Source organism: Anser brachyrhynchus (genome assembly GCF_964034855.1).
Source record: "Anser brachyrhynchus genome assembly, chromosome: 2".
Classification (NCBI taxonomy): domain Eukaryota; kingdom Metazoa; phylum Chordata; class Aves; order Anseriformes; family Anatidae; genus Anser; species Anser brachyrhynchus.
In genome coordinates this window covers 136,818,405-136,837,275 of record NC_137695.1, presented here as the reverse complement: position 1 = coordinate 136,837,275, position 18,871 = coordinate 136,818,405, and the positions used below count along the sequence as shown (strand labels likewise).

Genomic DNA, 18,871 nt, shown 5'->3' with positions numbered 1-18,871 from the left:
AGTTCAAAATACTGGTTCAGCATTTCCTGTGAATATTGTGAAGAAATGGATTTGACTTTTCTTCTTGGCAAGTACTAGTCAAAAATTATCCCAGTGTATCTGTTGTTTTTTCAATCCAGGCTCAATAGAAGAAAAGATTTATCAAAGACAGATCAGCAAACAAGATCTTTCTGGGGCAGTTGTAGACCTTTCCAAGACTTCCGAACACATCCATTTTTCTGTCGAAGAGCTCAAAAATCTCTTCACACTTCATGAAGATTCCAGCTGTGTTACCCATGACTTGCTGGAGTGCGATTGTATGGGAAAAAAAGACCATCAAAGTGAGTTTCTTTTCCATTATCTCTGGACATTGATGAGGAAATACCTCCGTTTTGAATATACAGTCTGTCACTGGAGAAAACTCAATGCTCAGAAAAACAGGACTGAAATAATGAGTTTCATTACGGGATCTGCCACATATTGCCTGATTTTTCTGATTCATAGGAGCCCCTAACAAGATGAAGAAGAGAAAAGATTCATTCCTTACCCTAACAACCAATTCCTATATCATGCCTTTTAATTCCTTGAATTAGCTATGGCCAGCTGAATTAGTGATTCATTATAATCAAATGCCATTGTGCCAAATGTGGTGTTTTGTTTCTAAATATTCAAGGACAGGAATGATAAATTCAATTTCCAATTTCTTAAAGGAAAGAGAGTCTACTGCCCTAGTACATTGCTTTCCTTTTGGTATAAAATATGTATATGTAGTATTAACAGATATCACAATAAAAAGAGCCAAAGGAATGGCTACAAAGGCACATGTTCTAAACAGACATAAGCAAGGAATTAATTAATAGAGACCTGATGTGATTATTTTGCTTGATGGTTTTCAAGTCTCCGTGCGATAGGCTAGAGCTGTATTCCTCTCTCAACTCATTCTGTCCAAAATGGGGAGGACTTGGTTAGTGAAAGCACAATGCTTCTGTAACCATGACAATGTGAGGTTTTTCCTTATTTTTGCTCCACCTATTGATTTCATTGTCTTTATATCTTTCTTTAATGATTGAAAAATTAGACCTTCTGTTCTTGTATGAGTAAGTAAGTGATGTTCAAATTATGCCAGCCTCCACTTAAGCACTGTTACTGGAGTTGTGTAGAAAACGCAGCTGTAGTGTTAAATCTTAACCAGTCTTTTTTTTTTCTTTTTTTTTTTTTTCCCCGCTGGTGTGCAATGATGCAGGTTCAGAGATCCAAAGAAATTTTCTTTTACTTCAGTGCTGACCACTGGTGCATATAGTTTTATTTAGGATTTTGCAATTGTCTTAACACTCTTCACTGCTTATCTTATGCTTTGAATGCACATTGGTTCCGTCTATGCAACCACAGCATCAGTCTCTTAGATCTCAGGGCAGAGAATGTAAGCAGGACTCCATCAAGGGTAATTGTATGTTGGTCCCAGTGAATAGAACCTTTGTGGTGGTAAATCAAGAGAAACCCTGAAGGTCATTCTTAAACTTTAATGTTGGAAATGATAGAATGAGCAGGGGAAGGTTTGGCTTCCTAAAGAGCACAGGAAAAACTAGCTCATCAGTTCTTTGGTCAAATTGTTGTAAACCATGATCTCATGTCTGATCACCCCAGAATGCAACCACCATTTGTTGGTCTCTTTGCCTTTCCTAAAAATTCCTCTCTGGAATTTTTCCTTTCCAGAAATACATCGAATTACTTTACTGTGGAACCAGCTTCCAGGTCACTAGGAATACATGTTGTCACAGAGAAAAGGCCAAAACCTTTACTGATTTGTCTCCTCCATTTCTAGCAAGTATGATTCAAAAAAATGAACTAAATAAGAGCCAAACAATGTAATGCAGATTTCAAAACATATAAACTTTTCATAATGATCTGCATTATATCTACCAGTGAGACTGGATGTTCTTGACCAAGCTCCTGTTGTCCATTCACACTGGGGCCATCTTTAGCAAGCCACAGGAGTCTTGAAGGGAAGCAATTAACTTTGTGTGGATTGTGCAGATGGGTTGCCTGCTATTGTACTGGCTTTCAGATCAGCTGCAAAGGTGTAAGCCTATTATTTTACTTGATGATTGTTTTATCTACGAAGTTAGGAATGCAGAATCTGTAAGGACTTGAGAAGTGCATCTAGTCTAAATTTTCTCCTGGACAGTAAAAGAATATGTTTTGTTTCTAGTGCAAATGTGTATCATAAGTCAATAAAAAGGAGAGTCTTGCTTGTGGGAGTCTTTACGGTTTCTCCAAAATCTTAAAAATCTCAAGAGTACTCGGAGTCATCGTGCTGCTCATATCACTTGTCTTTCTTAAGGAGCACGTAACACTGATGTGAAAATATTTGATGATGTTTTAAACCAATAGCAGCAGTGATGTGGTTTTTTTTCATCCAAACTGATCTCTTCATTTATCACATGCATCAGATGAATTGTGAAGTCAGCAATAAGTGACATACCTTGCGATGACCTGCTCTTGTTTAGCACTCTAGGATGCTTTGTTCAAAGTGAATTCCTCACCTTGTGCTTCACAGGGAATTGTCTTTTCCTTACTGTAATATACAGTATACAATATAACATATATTGAACCACTTGGCATAATGTGAATGTGTATTTACACGGTGGTTTACACGGTGAGGTTTTTGTAGCGGGGGGCTGCAGGGGCGGCCTCTGTGAGCAGAGCCCAGCAGCTGCCCCATGTCAGATCAGAGCCAGCTCCAGACGGCTCCAAAACCATGGTGGAGCAGGTGGATGTGGCCTGGAGGAGGCTGCGGCCCATGGAGAGCCCCCGCAGGAGCAGGCCCCGGGCCGGAGCTGCAGCCCGTGGAGAGGAGCCCACGCAGGAGCAGGGGTCTGGGGGGAGCTGCCGCCCGTGGGGGACCCGTGCTGGAGCAGTTTGCTCCTGGGGGATGGACCCCGTGGTACGGAGCCGTGTGGGAGCAGTTCTTGAAGAGCTGCTGCCTGTGGGCAGCCCCCGCAGGCTCAGTTCGGGAAGGACGGCATCCCGTGGGAGGGACCCCACGGGGAGCAGGGGCAGAGTGACCGTGAAAGAGCAGCGGAGACGAAGTGTCAGGGACTGACCACAGCCCCCATTCCCCATTCCCCTGTGCTGCACGGGGGAAGGAGGTAGAAGAGGGTGAATATGGGGAAGGTGTTTATAGCTTGCTTTTAGTTTCTCACTGCTCTAGCTTTTAGTAATAGGCAATAAATTTTACTAACCTCCCTACTCTGAGTCTGTTTTGCCTGTGACGATAATTGTTGAATGATCTCCCCATCCTTATCTCAACTCTTGAGCCCTTTCCATCGTATTTTCTCCCCTTTGAGGAGGGGGAATGAAAGAGCAGTTGTGGTGGAACTCAGCTGCCCAGCTGGTAAAACCACCACAGAATGTACAGAGTGCACTAGAGATCCACCTCTAGTGTGCTGAGTCAATGAAATAGCTATTCAAACTGTTCCGAGCTGGTTGGAATGACTCCTTTGAGAGGAAATAGAAATTAGCTTGAGTTTTGCTGCAACATACTTCTACATTCAGAATTAAAGAATGGGAGCAACCCAAATGTCACCTAAATGGGAAGACAAAAGAAAGGAAATTGCCAGATAGGATATTTCCTTTCCCATCTATTTGTGAGAAAATTCATCTTTGTGCTAGCAGATGATGATTTTGATAAATTTGATCAAAGAGCAAAAAAGAGAACCTTTCCCCTCGTACTGTGGATACATCCATTTGGTTTTCATTGACATAGAACAATTCTGTATGATGTTCTATTTTCTCTCATTTACTATCACCAACTGGCTTATTGATTCAGACTGAAATTCTCTGTCTCAGTTTTCTCTGATTAATTTTTTGCATCATTTTTTCAGATCCTTCCTCAGAAAAGCCTTCTGCATCTAGAAGTTGCCAGCTTGGACAAGACCAGGGGAAGCCTAATTCAAAGAAACCACTCTCTATGTCACAGCTGATGCAATGGAAACATTTCTCCGGGCAGCATCAGGCTCTAGCTGATCCTTTCCTTGAAAGGATCAAAGAGAAAGTTTCTTTCATTTTCCAGAATGTAACGAGTCCAACTTCCCCCGCCCAATAAAACTTGAGTGTCTTTCCCTACCACTTGCATCCTCCTCCTCACAGGTATGGTAAAACAACCAATGTACATTTACCTTTTGTTCTTTTTGCCAAATTCTGTTTCAGGTGTTTATGATGAGGTTTCTGGATAAATGTGATTATACGATTCCTGAGGTTTATAAAAAGTTACAGTTATTACTAAGTTAATCATAATTGCAATAATTGTAATACAGGTTTTTAAATCTAACTTTGCTTTCAAGTCTTCTGTTCCTTTGATATCATAATTAGTAAGATTATTTTTATATGCATTCTTAGGTATGTCTACTTTGTTATATGGTTTTCATTGGATCATAATGATTTATTACTTGTAAGGCTGGCAAGCCATCAGCCACATTTTGTGAGATTAGGCAATGCTATATACATACATACGCTGTTTACAAGAGTCTGGCTGGATTTTTGTTTTGACAACGAAAAGTTATGTATCTGTATAATTGTCTTTACAACAAGGGGAGGTGTTTGTTCCCCTGAATTTACAGTTTAATTATAGTAGAAGCTGTAGCCACTGAGGTCTTAAAGTCTGAGGCCATGGCTTATTGTGTCAAAATGTTATGAAATTCACCTATTGCTTTTACTTGGAAAAATAAACAAACTTCATTTCTCAGGCATGCAGAGTACAGGCTTATCTAATTTCTAGCTAACTACCTTTGAGGACACCTTTCGTCAAACACTGGAGTACTGCACACATTTTCACTGTATATTTTTCTTATGACTATATTTTCCTTCTTCTCTGAAGGCACAAAAGCTAGAAATCAGATTACAGCTTTTAAGTGAAGTACTTCAAAGGGCCCAGAATAACAGAAGATTGGATAATTTTCAGAAAGCCTACAAACTTACAGAATTTGAAAGACCTCGAGCAAGAATAGGGCTGCATTTAGTGCCACATTTTGCATGACCTTTTGATATTTGGAACCTGTTGTGATAGCAGTGGCTCATTAAAAAGCCCAACCAGCTTTCAGAAAACAATCGATTGGTTTGTTCTACATGTTATAACAGTGCTCTCCCTCCCCCTAGATTGTTGTGGAGTTCACAGTCCATCCTAACCCATCATCAAGCATTTTCCTTACATTTTGATACAGTTTGGGAACTGAAAATCAGATGCACTGACTTGTCTCCAACATAGACATCTATTTCAGAAAGGTTTTTGAGTTTGATGGCTGAATTGCACAAGAAAATAATGAAAAACAAAGTGAGGGAATGATGGAGAAAGACATCAATTATGAACATTTTTTGCCATGCAAATTTTGTTCCTTGGTACAATTAGAATGGTGTTAGTAGATAGAGTTTAATTCTTTAATATTTTAGGCTGTCTTTAAAGAGCCTGTTCCTCACCCTGCCTGTGGTGGAGCATGGTGGTGATCATGTTTATCCAGGTGCTGTGCTGTTGTGGTGCCCATTGTCTGCTAGACAAAAGCTGTCTTATATCTTACGGCTCCCACAACTTGTTTTAATTAGCAAGGCCAAGATTTGCCTGCACCTTTGTAACTCAAGAAAGATTTTAGCTATTCTGTGCAATAATGATTATTGTAATTAACAGTTATCTGACAGTGAAGATACTAGATCTGTGTTGCCCTTAAGTTTGTAAGTTGTGCCCCTGTCTGTCTGTAGGAAGGATGCCAACTTCTCTGTTCTCTGCTGTTGCTGGTCTCAAATGTGGTTTTGTGCATCTGCATGAAAAAGTAGTTGCCTGTTTGGTTCCACTGCTCTTTGTGGGACCTGGGTCATCTCTCCACTGAATACACAGGAGTGCACTCTGGTTTGGAGCAAATCAGCCGGCAACGCTTGAGGAAACTGGGTATATAATAGAAGGAAGTTTGCTCCAGGATCCACACCATGTCACGTTTCATCTTCTCTGACGAAGGCAGTCCCTCAGGGTTATCTCAGCAAGCCTTCTGACCTCACGTGTTGAGTCCCTGCCCTCGGACAGTCCTGCTTGCTGTCACACCACGCACCACTCCACACAATACAACTGTAGCTGTATGCTGGCAGGACACACGTCTGGCAAAGAAACCCTTGCATTGTTTGGCCTGCAGGGGAGTTGTATTTTGGCAGGTTTTAAATAAATAAATGAAAAGCTGATGCCGGAGCACCGTGGAGCTCTCAGGAGGCTGGAGGTGATGAGAGCTTGGACGCACAGCTCTGTGTGTAAAGGTGATCCAGGCTCAGATCGCTGCTCTGGGAGGGATTTCTGGCAGGTGGGCTATAACACTAAGTAATGTTGCTTCAAGGTAAGAAGCCCAAAGCAGCCTATACAAACGTGAGCTGTGCCCTGCTATGCCAGGTCTCTGGCCGTGGCAGCTGCATGGTGATGGTCAGCGCAAGGCTCCTCCAGCATGCACCCAACCAGCCAGAGGGACGCCCCTCTTTAACCCCTCACATCTCTGAGCGTGAAGAACGTGTGTGCTACTTGGTTGTTTGGGTAAGACAACACTACCCAAATTACAGGTTGAATAGGGCATTACACGTGATACAGATTGAAACTCTGATTCAGAAATTTGATGTCTCCTAGAAAACTACAGTTCTCACTGGAAGAACAGGTTGTGGAAAATACAGGGAGCATGAATACGGACTAATTCAGCATGCCATCTGTAATTCTCCCACAGTAGTCTGCAAAAATCCCCAAATGAGATTAGCCCATCCTGCTCAAATAATCATGGTATCATAATCAATATTTTCATACAAAGTGCAGCACGTAGACATGTGAATTTCTTCACCCATAGGTGAAAAATGTCTACAAGGAAAAGGCCCCATGGTGATCTTACCGTGATGTGATTGTTGACTGATAAGGCATATTGAGGATTTCAAGTTTCCACAGGGTCGTGTTGCCCCTTTTCTTAACAAATGTGAAATTCTAGAGGATGGAGAAGGTGGCTGGTGCTGAAAGACGAGTTGTCAGGTCCTAGCAGATGGGCTCAGATGTGGCTTCTGGATTCACTGCCAGTGACACCAGCTGTAGAGCACTAAGCAGCCTTTGTTGCAAGGTCCCACCAAGCAGTACTAGTCTCCTAGACCCAAGACTTGCTCTGCAGAGAGGGAGAGGCAAGGACTGTTGAAGCCATGGTTGTGTTCTAGTGCCATGCTTGAAACATAAGGTGCTGATTAACGCCCTCGGCTGTCTGTTCCAGTGTTTGAAGGATGCAAACGTTCATCCACCTTGTGTTTCGCATAGATCCACTCCAAAGACTAAGGCGGGTCTGCCTAGAATAGGTCTCAAACAGTGGCTTCTTGATTGCAACATGAAAAACAAGAGGAGCAGAAACCACAGGTTTCTGTGGCAAAGCAGCTTATTTTTTTCAACAATACTAAGCAAAGATTGCCAGATAGTCTTTGTATTTTAGCAAAAGTAGGAAAAATACATAGTGTGTAGAGGTATGCATGAGGCAGCCAGTGGCAAGCACAGGGCTTGCCAGAAGTCCCGGTGCTGCTGTGAGTGTGAGATATCGAGGACTATCAGGTTATTGTTCTGTCTGAGCTGACAGATGTCTTAGGGTGCTCTCACGGACACCGATGGGAGCGGGTTTGCACCAGTGGGCGCAGACAGCAGGGCAGGACGAGTCACAAAGGCAGGTGTTCTTAGGGAATGGTCTGCTAACCTTAGAATGACTCCTGCGGGGCTCTGAATCACACCGGGGGGGAGCGCTGTCAGCCAACCCGCAGATGCAGCAATCAATATTATGTTTGTTGCCAGCCCTTAGCTGGGAGGAGGGGATTTGGGAGAAATTCTGGTAGAGGGCACAGTGCCAAAGACACAAACGTACTGCATGTTCTTGGTTGGGACCAGCGCAGATTTCAAAAAGCAGAAGGACGTTTTTTTATTTATTGCTTTATATTGCATCATTTTTTTTAAACTAGTTTCATATGACTATTTTTGTTGATTCAGTTTTTAGCCATCTTGGCTCACTTTTTTTTTTTTTTTTTGGTGATTTAGATAGTGACCCTATATCATTTTTCATTAGCAGTCTGAATTGCAACTCTATTCACTTCTTGCCAAGGAAATGGATGACAAGTTTGTATCACAACTGCAGTAGGTCTGTGATGAATTCTGACAGCAGGTTGACATCAAGTCCAGTCAAGGGTTTGCCTTTTTTAGAGATCTTGAAGTTCTTTGACTCGTCGTCTGCTACAAACGGGTGCTAAATAATGACCGAACGATTTTGTAATGGAATAAACTCAGGAATTTCTTAAAATGCCAAATATGGAACAAGCTTTGACAACTGCTTGGGGTTAGCACCAGGAATTTGCAAAGACAGACTCCAGCCCTTGCAGGCAAGAAACACACAGAAGGAAAGTAGTTCTTTCATGTGCTTTCCATTGAATGAAAATGCTTGTTTATGTGTGGCTTAAACAAATGATGTGTTTGTGGCTGGAAGATCTGGGAAGGCTATAAAGAACAATGAGGAAAACCACTTTTGGCTTTACAGCATAACTGAAGGATAAGCTGAGCCGAAATCTGTTTTTAACAGAGCCTCCTTTGCACCAAAAGCAAGGCTGCCCTCATAGAAGTGCAGACAGAGACACTCGCAGGACCTGCAGTGTGTGATGCATTGTCCACTCAGGAGGGGATAAGCACCACCACGTCTGCACAAGCACCACTGATTCTGTGAATCAGGACCCAGAGAAGTAATACTGAACGCTGAAACCGACTTGGGAGTATTCGCTGGAAACTTCCGAGCTTAGATGTATTGGTTGCTGCTGTCTTTCACCCAGCTTTTCATCAGCTTGTTGAAATCTAAGCTGATGCGAAGGAAATGTGTCTAAAGACATCTGCAGCCTTTGCTTCCTCCAGCCTGTTCTCTTTTCTTGCAGCCTTGATGCCAGCCTGAGTTCTCCCCGTGCTCCTTTGTTTGCTTAGTTTGATTTACACCCACTTGACAACATATGCTCCTCATTCTCCTTTAATTAATTTCCTTCCAAATAGGCAAGATGTCAGTCACTCTGACAAAAGCCTGTGCCCCTGCAAGCTAGTTTTTTGGTATTTTCTGTCAATTAGCTGAAGGTCTTTTTCCTCTCTTCATTATGACTGTCTTGGCCCAGGCTTTAGTTTTCTAGAGCGTGAGTAAGCTCCTTCACGACCCTTGGCTTTTCAAGGCTCATCCTGATGGATGGAGTTTGCTGAACAATAAAAGTGCAGCAGCCTGAATTTTCCTCCCTCCAGCTGGAACGGGTTGACTCTGGTGGGGTTTTTGTCTTGTCCCGTAACTGGTGTGGATGCAGGGACCTGCACAGCCTCATCAGGTCAGCAGAGTTCTGGGCACGAGTCAAGGCTGACCCATAATCCTCACAGACTTGGGATCTGGATTAGATGCCCAAGGCACTGAGTTAAGTAGATGAACCTTTGTGGGTCGCTCATGCTAATGAAATATTTAATATATATCCTATGAGTGTAAAAGGGGTAAGCAGTCTTTCCTAACACTAAAGCTTGCAGGGATTTCCTACTACAGGGCACTTTTCCCATTCTCTTGTTACTTTGAAACCTTTCTCTTTTCCTGTTTGGGCTAACATTTCTCCCATCAATTTTCTGGTGTCAATTTATTTTTGTGTTGGGTTGAAAGCTTCCACAAAAATGGCTAGTGTACTGCTAAGACTGGGTAGGAGAAAACAGCTTGTTTTGTCCATCTTCTGGAATTGGAAACCCTTCTGCTGAAATGCCTCCTTGCCTTCCTAGTTTGAATTAGGAATTAAAAGAGAGATGGAAATAGATGGGAGGAAAAGGCAAGACTTCCATATTAACGTGTTTTCACTGTTCCCCTTAGATTCTGCACCAATTTATAAATATTTGCAAGAAAATGCACTAGGAATATATATACAGTAAAGACTTCTTTGTTTTGAGCAGCTAAAATATCTCCCGATTCCTTCTATACCAGGCTTGTGTGAGGCTCAGAACTGGTAAATTTGACCAGTTGGAGCAAGTGGCATTCCCTCATAGGTTTTGCCTGTGATTCTGGAGTTGTTCTGGATTCTTCTTGTAATTCTTGCTTCTGGTTGTTCTCTGTCCCACCCAGATATCACTACTGAAAAGAAAAAATGCATCACATTTGGTCAAAGGAGGGGGAATGCTGTCCCCCATATTCTGTAATGGATGCTGGGATTCCTGAGTCTCACCCTTCTCCTGCTCTTGGCAAACGCCCATGAAGACACTGGCAAAACTTTTGTTTCCTCTCGGCTGACGTCTCTAAGCTTTTACAGAGCCATTGAATTCTCTTTGCTATTGATTTGTGAATCACTGCAAATCTGAAAGTATGATCCAGATGGAAATGTTTGTAACCTTTATGGCAGTGCAAACTCTCAAAAAATACTGATAGCGTTTTGGAAGCTGCAGGTGTTCAGGATTAAACTTGCCTGGTGGACTTTTAACAGCCTTTTTTACATAGACAGCACAAAAGCACATATTCCTTTTCCTTGACTCGTACAGCTAAGAGGATGGACAGTGATCTGAATAAGCTGAATTTTTGTAATAAAGAAAGTTATCATAAAATGGTTGTTGCTACAGCCTGCAGGTATGTGATGAACAAAGCAAGGAGCTGCAAAAAGAGGAAAAAGGGTAACAGGTTAAGGCGGTTAACTGCAGACCAGTTAGGTTGCTGTTTCTTCCTGGATATACATCTGGGCAAGTGTCTTAAGCCAAAATTAGATAAGAAAATTGCTACTTAACATTGTCATGTTTTCTGATACCTTTCAGTCTGATAGGCAGATGCATTGCAACTGATGCACACAGAATTTACACTTTCTACCCATATGGAAATCTGGTACCATTTATCTCACGTGGGAAATTCCACATTCGTGAATGTTTCTGACTTAGTTTTTGTGTGCCTTTATGGTCCACCAAAAATAAATAGATAAATAAATAAAACCAAACCCCCAAACCATCCATGATGAACAAAGCCTGAGCAACCTGATCTAACTTTGAAGTTGGCCCTGCTTTGAGTAGAGGGATGGACTATATAGCCTCTAAATGTTCCTTCCAATGTGCATTATTCTGTCATTCAGTGATCTCCTGGATTCTGTTAGGAGTACGGAGAAAGTATAGATCTGCGAGGGAAAGCAGCCACTGGCTATCATCTTCCATTGTTCATTGGGATCTGAAATCTGCGATGGATCTGAAACAATAGAATCTGATCGGGGACAATGAGATTTAAAGACCTGATATGATAAAAGAATACAGGAATTATCTTGTGTGGTGAGAAGCTTAAAACCAGGCACTATGAAAGCAGCCTGGAAAGGGTTGTGAGATCTTTTACTGACAGCATGTTGGCAGCTCCCTGAAGCCAGTGTTAACCAAGTGCTCTTGGGCATGCGGAGAGCAGTGGAAGCTTGCCTACACCTGAAGCCACTTGAACTTGTAACACCAGCTTTCCTCAAGTTGCTTTTAGCAATGGTTCTACTCTTTGCCTAGTCATTGAGTCTTCCTGTATGCTGTTTTGCATGACCATAAAATTAAAAAAGGCACAACCCCAAAGCAATTGTAATCGTAATATGTATCTCCCCCATTCTCCAAAGATGTTGCAGAGGTCTTTAAGAAGTTGATCTAAAATCTCAACCTTGATCTCAGCAAAAGCTCAGAAAACTTTTGTTTTTTTCCCTACCAGCTATGATGGTGTTAGAATCCAACAGACTAGTATTGGGAGGGAAGAACAAGCTGGGGACAAAAATATCGCTGATGCTGCTGAGATGAAACTCTTATGAGCAAAATTTTTTTGGAAAACAATTTGGACTTAGTCTCTTCTTCAGCGTGCAGGCAACCTCTGGAAAGAAGCTTCCAGGAAAGCCATAAAAGCCACCTCCTGGCTACAAATGACTGGGCAGAAGCAAAGTTTGCTCATCTGAACTCATCCCTCCTACTGCAGAGCCTTCAGAGCAACACCGAGCCTCCTGATGCTTTTTATTTTTTCCATTGCTATCTCATCCCGAGGGTGTTGAGACCTATGCCCCTCAGCTGGTACGTGTTGATGCAGTCAAGGTGTGTGGTGGTACAAATGCAACCAAAACACTTGTGAGAGAACTATTAGGATTGCTTGACACAGGGCCCTTTGCCAAGCTTTGCCGCAGCTGTGGGTCTGGGTGCAGACGCACTGCTAATGATGGGAAGAGGAGGGTGGCTAAACCTAGCTATTTACCTGGGACTTTGGAATTGGGAAATTAAAGGTGACTTCAGGCCACCCCTTTTATTTATTTTTTGGCTCTGGTTCCCAGGCTCCTTCTGGCTGTTCCAGCCCTTGCAGCGGCACGTTCCCCGGAGAAGCACAGCTCGTTCGCAGCCCCGTGTTCCCGCACGCCCGCTGCAGCTGGCTGGCCTGCTGCCCACCTGCGCCTGCCCGCGGGCATTGGGGTAGCAGGGCTGAGGCAATACGTGCTTCTTCCTGGCGGCGGGTCCTTGCCACAGTCCCAGTTCTGGACCCGAAACAGCTCAAGGGAACAACTTGGGCACACGACGTGACCATCTTGCGTCGGCGCCGTCCATGTCAGAGCCGTCCCCGCTCTTACGCAGAGCCTTGAGGTTAAAAAAACTCGAGCCGGCCTTGGCAAGCAACTCTGTCGTGCCAAGCGAGTGCGAGAATCGTACTGGCCGGTGCCTTTGCGGAGCTTGCTTTTCATCATTTGTTTCAGAGACAGCATCCACCAGAGGCAGGCTGAGCTTTTCCGAGGGGTGACCTGAGGGTGGCAGCAGCCGCCCGCAGTAGTGCCCGTGCGGGTCGCGCAGCGCTGGCTGCCCACCAGCATGCAAGGGGACTGCAAAGCCCTTCGCCAGGGCTCCTTTGGGGTGAGGTGACAGAGGACCACTGCCCTGTCCTGCATCAGCAGCGCCTGTGACCAGCAGGGAGGCTCCGCTGCGAAGGACACCCCCTGTGAAACTGCTTCCAGACAGAAAAGAGGCACGCTGCCCACGTTCTGTGCTAAAACCAGCGAGCTCTGTCGTCAGTGAGTTACGTTGTGGTCATACCTTTCGGCAGAGAGGCCACACCGAGCGTGTTTAGAGCTGATGTAAAAGGCACGGTCGTGCTGCCCACAGGAGAGCCGAGCGCGGGCACTGCAGCTCCGTCAGCAGGAGCTTGCTACCTCAGTGATGTCCGAGTGCCGCTGTAAGCACCCGAAAACCTGCCGTCCTAAAACCATCCCGCAGCTGCAGGCTGATCTGCAAAATATCTCAAGTCTCTAAACACCTACACGATCCATTAACGTCCCTGGGGGTAGTCTCAGGTCTGTGTTTCACTGCCAAAGATTTGTCACCATGCAGGGAGAGCCCTCATGTCTTTCTTCTAGTGCTGTAGGTACCTGTGGATGTGGATTCTTTTTTAGGTACCCCCCCCCCCCCCCCCCAGGTGTGCACCTAACTCAGGGCTGTGGATACTGAATGCAGGCAAGGCACCCCAAAGCTGGATGCTGCACCGCTGAGTCTCAAAGCACCTGTGTCTCTGCAACTCCAGCTGATGCTGGCACCCTCCGCCAAGGCCTGATCATGAGCCAAGAGGGAAAAGCAGAAATGACTGCATAAAACTGCTCTGTTCTTTTAATTTCCAGGGCCAGCAGAAGACAGTAGGATCTCATAAGTAACTTAAGGCAGCCTGAGGGCTTCTCTAAATTACAATGCCTGGTAATAGTTCAAAGAGGTTGCTCCATTATAATCCATTATAAACCTTCAGACGTGCTTCAGTGGTGGTTAAGACCATGGAAGGTCCCAGCTCTATCCATTACCGAATTTGGCCAGTTTGCGTCATTGTATCAGGATCCAGGATCATGGTGTTTCGTTTGGGAGGGCCAGAGTCCCGGGGGACAGAATTAAATCTTGCTGCATTGCAATTAGGCAATAAAATCTTGAGACCACACACAAAACTTCTTTCAGGCTACACTTCTCCTGAAATCCTTGAGTAAGAGCTGAATAGGAGAGCAACAATGCTTTAAGTTTGGCACTTTTTTTTTTTTCCAAATCATCAGAGCCAGTTCAAGCAAGACTGGCATTCCCCCTCATGCCTATGAGCCATCATCCCTTCAGAGTGCTCAGCTGCACTCTGCTGAGAATTGAAAGTTAAAGATCCAGAGGGCTGATCTGCTAAGGAAGGTATCTGAGATGTTGTTTGTCTTTCCCCAGAGCTGTCCATTTTCACTCTTCGTGTGTGACTGCTTGCACTCAACCTCTGGGTGCTCTCCATGTGCTCAGTATACATCCCATGAAGATATATCTATTACAGCATCCAAGCCAAACCCGGCTGGGTTGATTCCAGGTTGGTGGAATCTGAAGGGCATTTCTAAGAACCAGGACAGCAGCATCTGAGGAAGGTCATGGGGAGAAATCTGGAGAAATAGGAGGAAACATTTGCCTGTATCACTGATATAAAAATGGGTGCAGCTTCCACTTCATTCTGCAATATCCAGACAGACAACTTCTGGTGACCATGAATTCCCTGTAGAGGTTGTTTATTATCAGCCGCTTTGTGTTCTGCTTTTCCCAGCCCCATGAAAACCTATTGAGCTGTCTGGAGATGGGACTGGTGAGAGCTCGTGTTGAAAGAAGGCAGCTTTGAAGCAGTCTCTGCCAAAGGCCCTGATGCGCAGGCAGGTTTAATGACAAGTTCAAACTAATTGCCCAATGTCCGGCCCCTGGCTGCTACCAGCGGTTGTCAGCAGCAGGTCCTGTTTTGGGGCGGCTGAGGGTGGTTGTGCTGCCAGCTGGAATTGAACAAAGTCCTTCCGAACCTGAGCTCTGGAGCTGACCTGGAGCCTCCATTCCCACCGACTTGTCTGCATGTTGGACTCGGTTGTTCCCCATGTGGTCTCTCTGCAGATTTTCACGCTGTCAGTGCTGATCTCCTCTGACACTCCTCAATTCCTTTTCTCCATGGGAGCACCTCTCCGGTTGCAGCCATGGCCAGTGAGGGGCTGGATCCAGGCCAGGGGTCCACCATGGGGACCCACGCCAGCCCCTCGGTGCAGAGTAATGGCTTTTATTCAACCATATGATATTCCGAGCCATTTCTCCACCCTCCCCCAGCTCCCCACATAACCTGCAAAGCCAGGAAACATATGGCCCTTTGTTATTACGGCTTCCGATTCAAAGGGTTTGCTGCGTGATTTGTAACAAACAACAGTTGTGCCGGTCAGTCGTGCTGATAAGAAGGTCTGATCCTTGTGCTGCCTTGGAGAGCAGGCAGCTCTCTCGTGTCCCCGAGCCCAGCTCCCGAGGTTTGCCCTGGGGCACCGTGGCTGTGGCTGGGGACCAGGCCACAAGGCCTCAGCCCCAGCCTGCCGCCTGTCCCCAGGGTGCCTGGGTGGGGATGTTGCCAGAGGGACCCCGTCCAGACGTGGTGGCTCATTCGCTGCCATGTGCAGTGGGCTGCTGCTCTCTGACAACCCCCCAAGCCAGGCGAATGCGTGCCCTTGCTGGAGAGAATCCAGCAAAGGGCCATGAAGATGATGAAGGGCCTGGAGCAGCTCTCCTAGAAGGAAAGGGGCTGGGACTGCTCAGCCTGGAGAAGAGGAGGCTCAGGGGGATCTCATCACTGTCTGTAAATCCCTGAGGGGAGGGTGCAGGGAGGACGGAGCCAGGCTGTGCTCAGTGGTGCCCAGTGCCAGGACAGGAGGCCCTGGGCACAAACTGGCCCCCAGGAGGCTCCCCCTGAGCACCAGGAGCCCTTCTGTGCTGTGCGGGTGACGGAGCCCTGGCACAGGCTGCCCAGAGGCTGTGGGGTCTCCTCCTTGGAGCCCTTCAGAAGCCGCCTGGACGTGGTGCTGGGCACCCTGCTCTGGGTGTCCCTGCTTGGGCACGGGTGGCACCGGGTGGCTCCAGAGGGCCCTGCCGGCCTCAGCCACCCTGGGAGTCTGTGAGTGGTTGGTTTTGAGGAGGAACAACTTTCAGTGATGGTTTGGCAGGTTATCACCAGTTAACGGTCTGTCTGTCCTTTTTAGGAGAGGAGTTGCACAGTTGTGGTGCTGGAAGTGTATATGAGAGGAGGGATGTAGAGAAACTGGCAGAAACTAGGGAAACTGGTTACTGTCAGGCTGTGCAGCAGAGAAAAGTCTGATGAGGAATCCCCAGCATCATAAGTGGATAATGCAACGTTGACCTGAGTGAGGAGTGGCAGCATTTCCCAGGTCATGTTGACATTCTCTTCAATACCAGAGAAGGGTTCAATGTCAATAAAATGCATTTTATTATTCTAAAATGCAGAATTAAAAAAAAAATATCTAGAATTCAAAAAATCAGTTACAAGTGTTAGAACGGAAACATGGTTTTATAATCTCTGGAAACTTCGATGAAGTCTCCAGAGACCCCCCTCTGTGCATTCAGGGCTAAGAGAATTAATCTGCGGTCCTTTGTCAGCCCAGCCCACCCTGTGCATCTTCATGCTCAAGTATCTGACTCCAGACAGGGGCCTGAATGGTCTCCAGGTGTGTATAGTCCTAATTCCTGGAGACCTACTGGTCATAAACACACTCTGCTGGCCTCCCTGTAACATAAAGTGTTGAAAATTAATTATGATATCAATTTCTCCTCCTCACGTTAATTAATTTCAGCAAAGAGCATGCAGACTGACCTCCTGTAGCTGGTAAAGCGCAGCAGGTGGGTACACATTTAAATGCAAATCAGTTCCTCTAGGTAAATCAATTACATTGATTGCAGAGCCTCCTGGTTTGTCTCAAGTGTAAATAATGGAAGTCGGCTCCTTTCTTCCTTGCACTTCTGGATGCCTGAGATCACTCTCTGGTAGCTTTCCTTAGCTGAGATTTTTTCAGTAAAAGATGCATCTTAAGAACACAAGGTTGCAGGCATACTGAAGTAATACCATAACAACCTGCCAGTGCCAAGTCAAGCAGAGAGATTTAATGTAGGTTTGCCGAAAGCAGATTTAAGGGTGGGATGCCACGCTGCACTTGCTAGTAGAGTTGGGAAACTTATTGCTGGAGGCTACAGTAATGTACTGTAATGTGGGTACTGCAGGCTGCTCTTGTATAGACAGTGTACGTCAGGATGTCAGTCAAAAGCTTGTGAAAGCTGGGAATTTCCCGGATGGGCACGTCTCGGGTTGTTTATCAACGCTTTATGCTGTCCAGACTCAGTGACAGAAATTCAGTATTTCTTATGGCTTCCAGAAAGGTACCGATTTTTGTGCAGGAACACAAAACCTCTTACTCTAAAACTCCTTACGATTTGCCATGGCGGACACATTTGGAGCCAAGGTCTGACCGGGTGGCTTCGTTAGCCTTTCAGGAAAACAGAAGAGTTGATAACTGTAAATACACAAGCTGGCATCAGACCTTTTCGTCTGGCCTGCTGTGACTTGTCCGTCTCGTCTGTTGGTCCTGCTGTGTGTCCGGCCACTGATGGCATCTCCGAGAAAGCATTTGGGTAGGTAATGTTTCCTTTAAAGACTTCTGAGCTCATGAGAGTGAGATAGTGCATTCCCATGTGGTTAAGTTATGCTCTTGCAAGTCCCAGCTCGAAGTGTTAGAAAAACAGCCTTTGGTTGCTAGGAGGTGCTGTATGGGGTTTAATTAATCAGGATGGTTGTGCCTTCTGTTTGCTATCACTGCTGATATAACAGAGAGGTTTCCAAAGCTGAACATTGTGATGGACTCCTGTTGGGCTGACAGCTTTACATATAGAAACGCACACTGTGAATGCATTTATGGCAAATGGCAGTCGTTACAAAACACTGCACGGAAAAACATCTCAGACGTGAGGCCCACGAGAGGTGCTCAGGCTCTGTCGGCTCTGCACAAACTTCTCCTCTGTCCGTGCCATTACAGGCAGCAGTGACGCAGAAAGTCAGCCAGTACAAAAGATTTTCTTCTTCCATGAAATGGGGAAAAGAGGTCAATATATAGCTCAGAGTTTTTTGGTCGGGTTTTGAAACAGCAAGCTAAGCTTTTTTAACAAACAAGAGATTTGGCTTGCCCCTTGCAAGAGCAGAAAATGCTGCCACAGGGTGCAGCCCCCTTACTGTCACCAGTTGAGTTGCCCAAGGGATGTATTTCTGTCAGTAAAGTCTAAATTCAGCCCAAAAGGTGGGTTAGTAGATGGGATAACAGCAACTCAGCAGGCAAAACAGAAGGGCCGTGAAGAGGGTGATGAAACCTAGTGGAGTTTGGAGCAGTCTCTTCAGCTCGATGGCGATGTGTAGTAGACACAGCTCAGTCTTCATTGCACTACACACACAGGATTAAAGCCACACGGTTTTCAAATGCTCTTAGATATTAAACTGGTTGGACAAGTGAACTTGCTGCTAGTTGGCTCCGACCATCCGTTCCCTTGGAGGTACTGTCCAAACAAAATCATTTAGTTTTCCCTCAGCTGAAGTCAGGTATTTCCTCAGCAATTCGGGGAGTCTGTAGAAGGAAGGCAGGCACGATGTCCGAATTCCCAAAAGCCCTTAACTTGGAGACACTGTGCCAATGACTTTAAAACAAGTGGCCTCAGGGCTCAGGTATTCAATGCAGCATGAGCCAGGAATGGATGCCCTAATCCTGTGTCCCCTGGGACCAGCTCACTTCCTCACTGGTGTAAGGTCCATGTAAGGATGGGCTCAGAGCCCCCACCGCTGTGGTTCAGAGGGCACGGGACTCGCAGTGCACGAGATCTTCAAGTGCCATGCGGGTGGGGGTGAGAACTGACCTTACAGAGCAAGCTACAGCTCACACCTAACCCCACGTGCACATGCAAGCTATTTCTTTTCTCTTTCTCTCTCTCTTAGCCTTTGAAAGAGGGGCCTGCACAGAAGGTAAGGACAACCTTTTGCACAACAGCCCCTGCTACAGGGGT

At 45.5% G+C, this 18,871-nt stretch overlaps 1 protein-coding gene across 5 annotated transcripts in view; it reads left to right on the top strand.

Moving 5' to 3' along the window:
- Positions 1-14,014, top strand: part of RAD54B (RAD54 homolog B) — a 73,034-nt gene extending 59,020 nt beyond the window's left edge. For 4 of the 5 annotated variants that reach the window (XM_080580603.1, XM_080580606.1, XM_080580605.1 and 1 more), the window contains 2 exons: positions 120-320; positions 3,864-4,725. In XM_080580603.1, coding sequence (XP_080436729.1) covers positions 120-320; positions 3,864-4,084 — 422 coding nt within the window. In that variant the 3' untranslated portion in view covers positions 4,085-4,725. Of the gene's footprint in view, positions 1-119; positions 321-3,863; positions 4,726-10,121 lie in introns of those variants that run through there. The other variant, XM_080580604.1, reaches the window with a different exon arrangement.
- Positions 14,015-18,871: the final 4,857 nt, after the last annotated feature.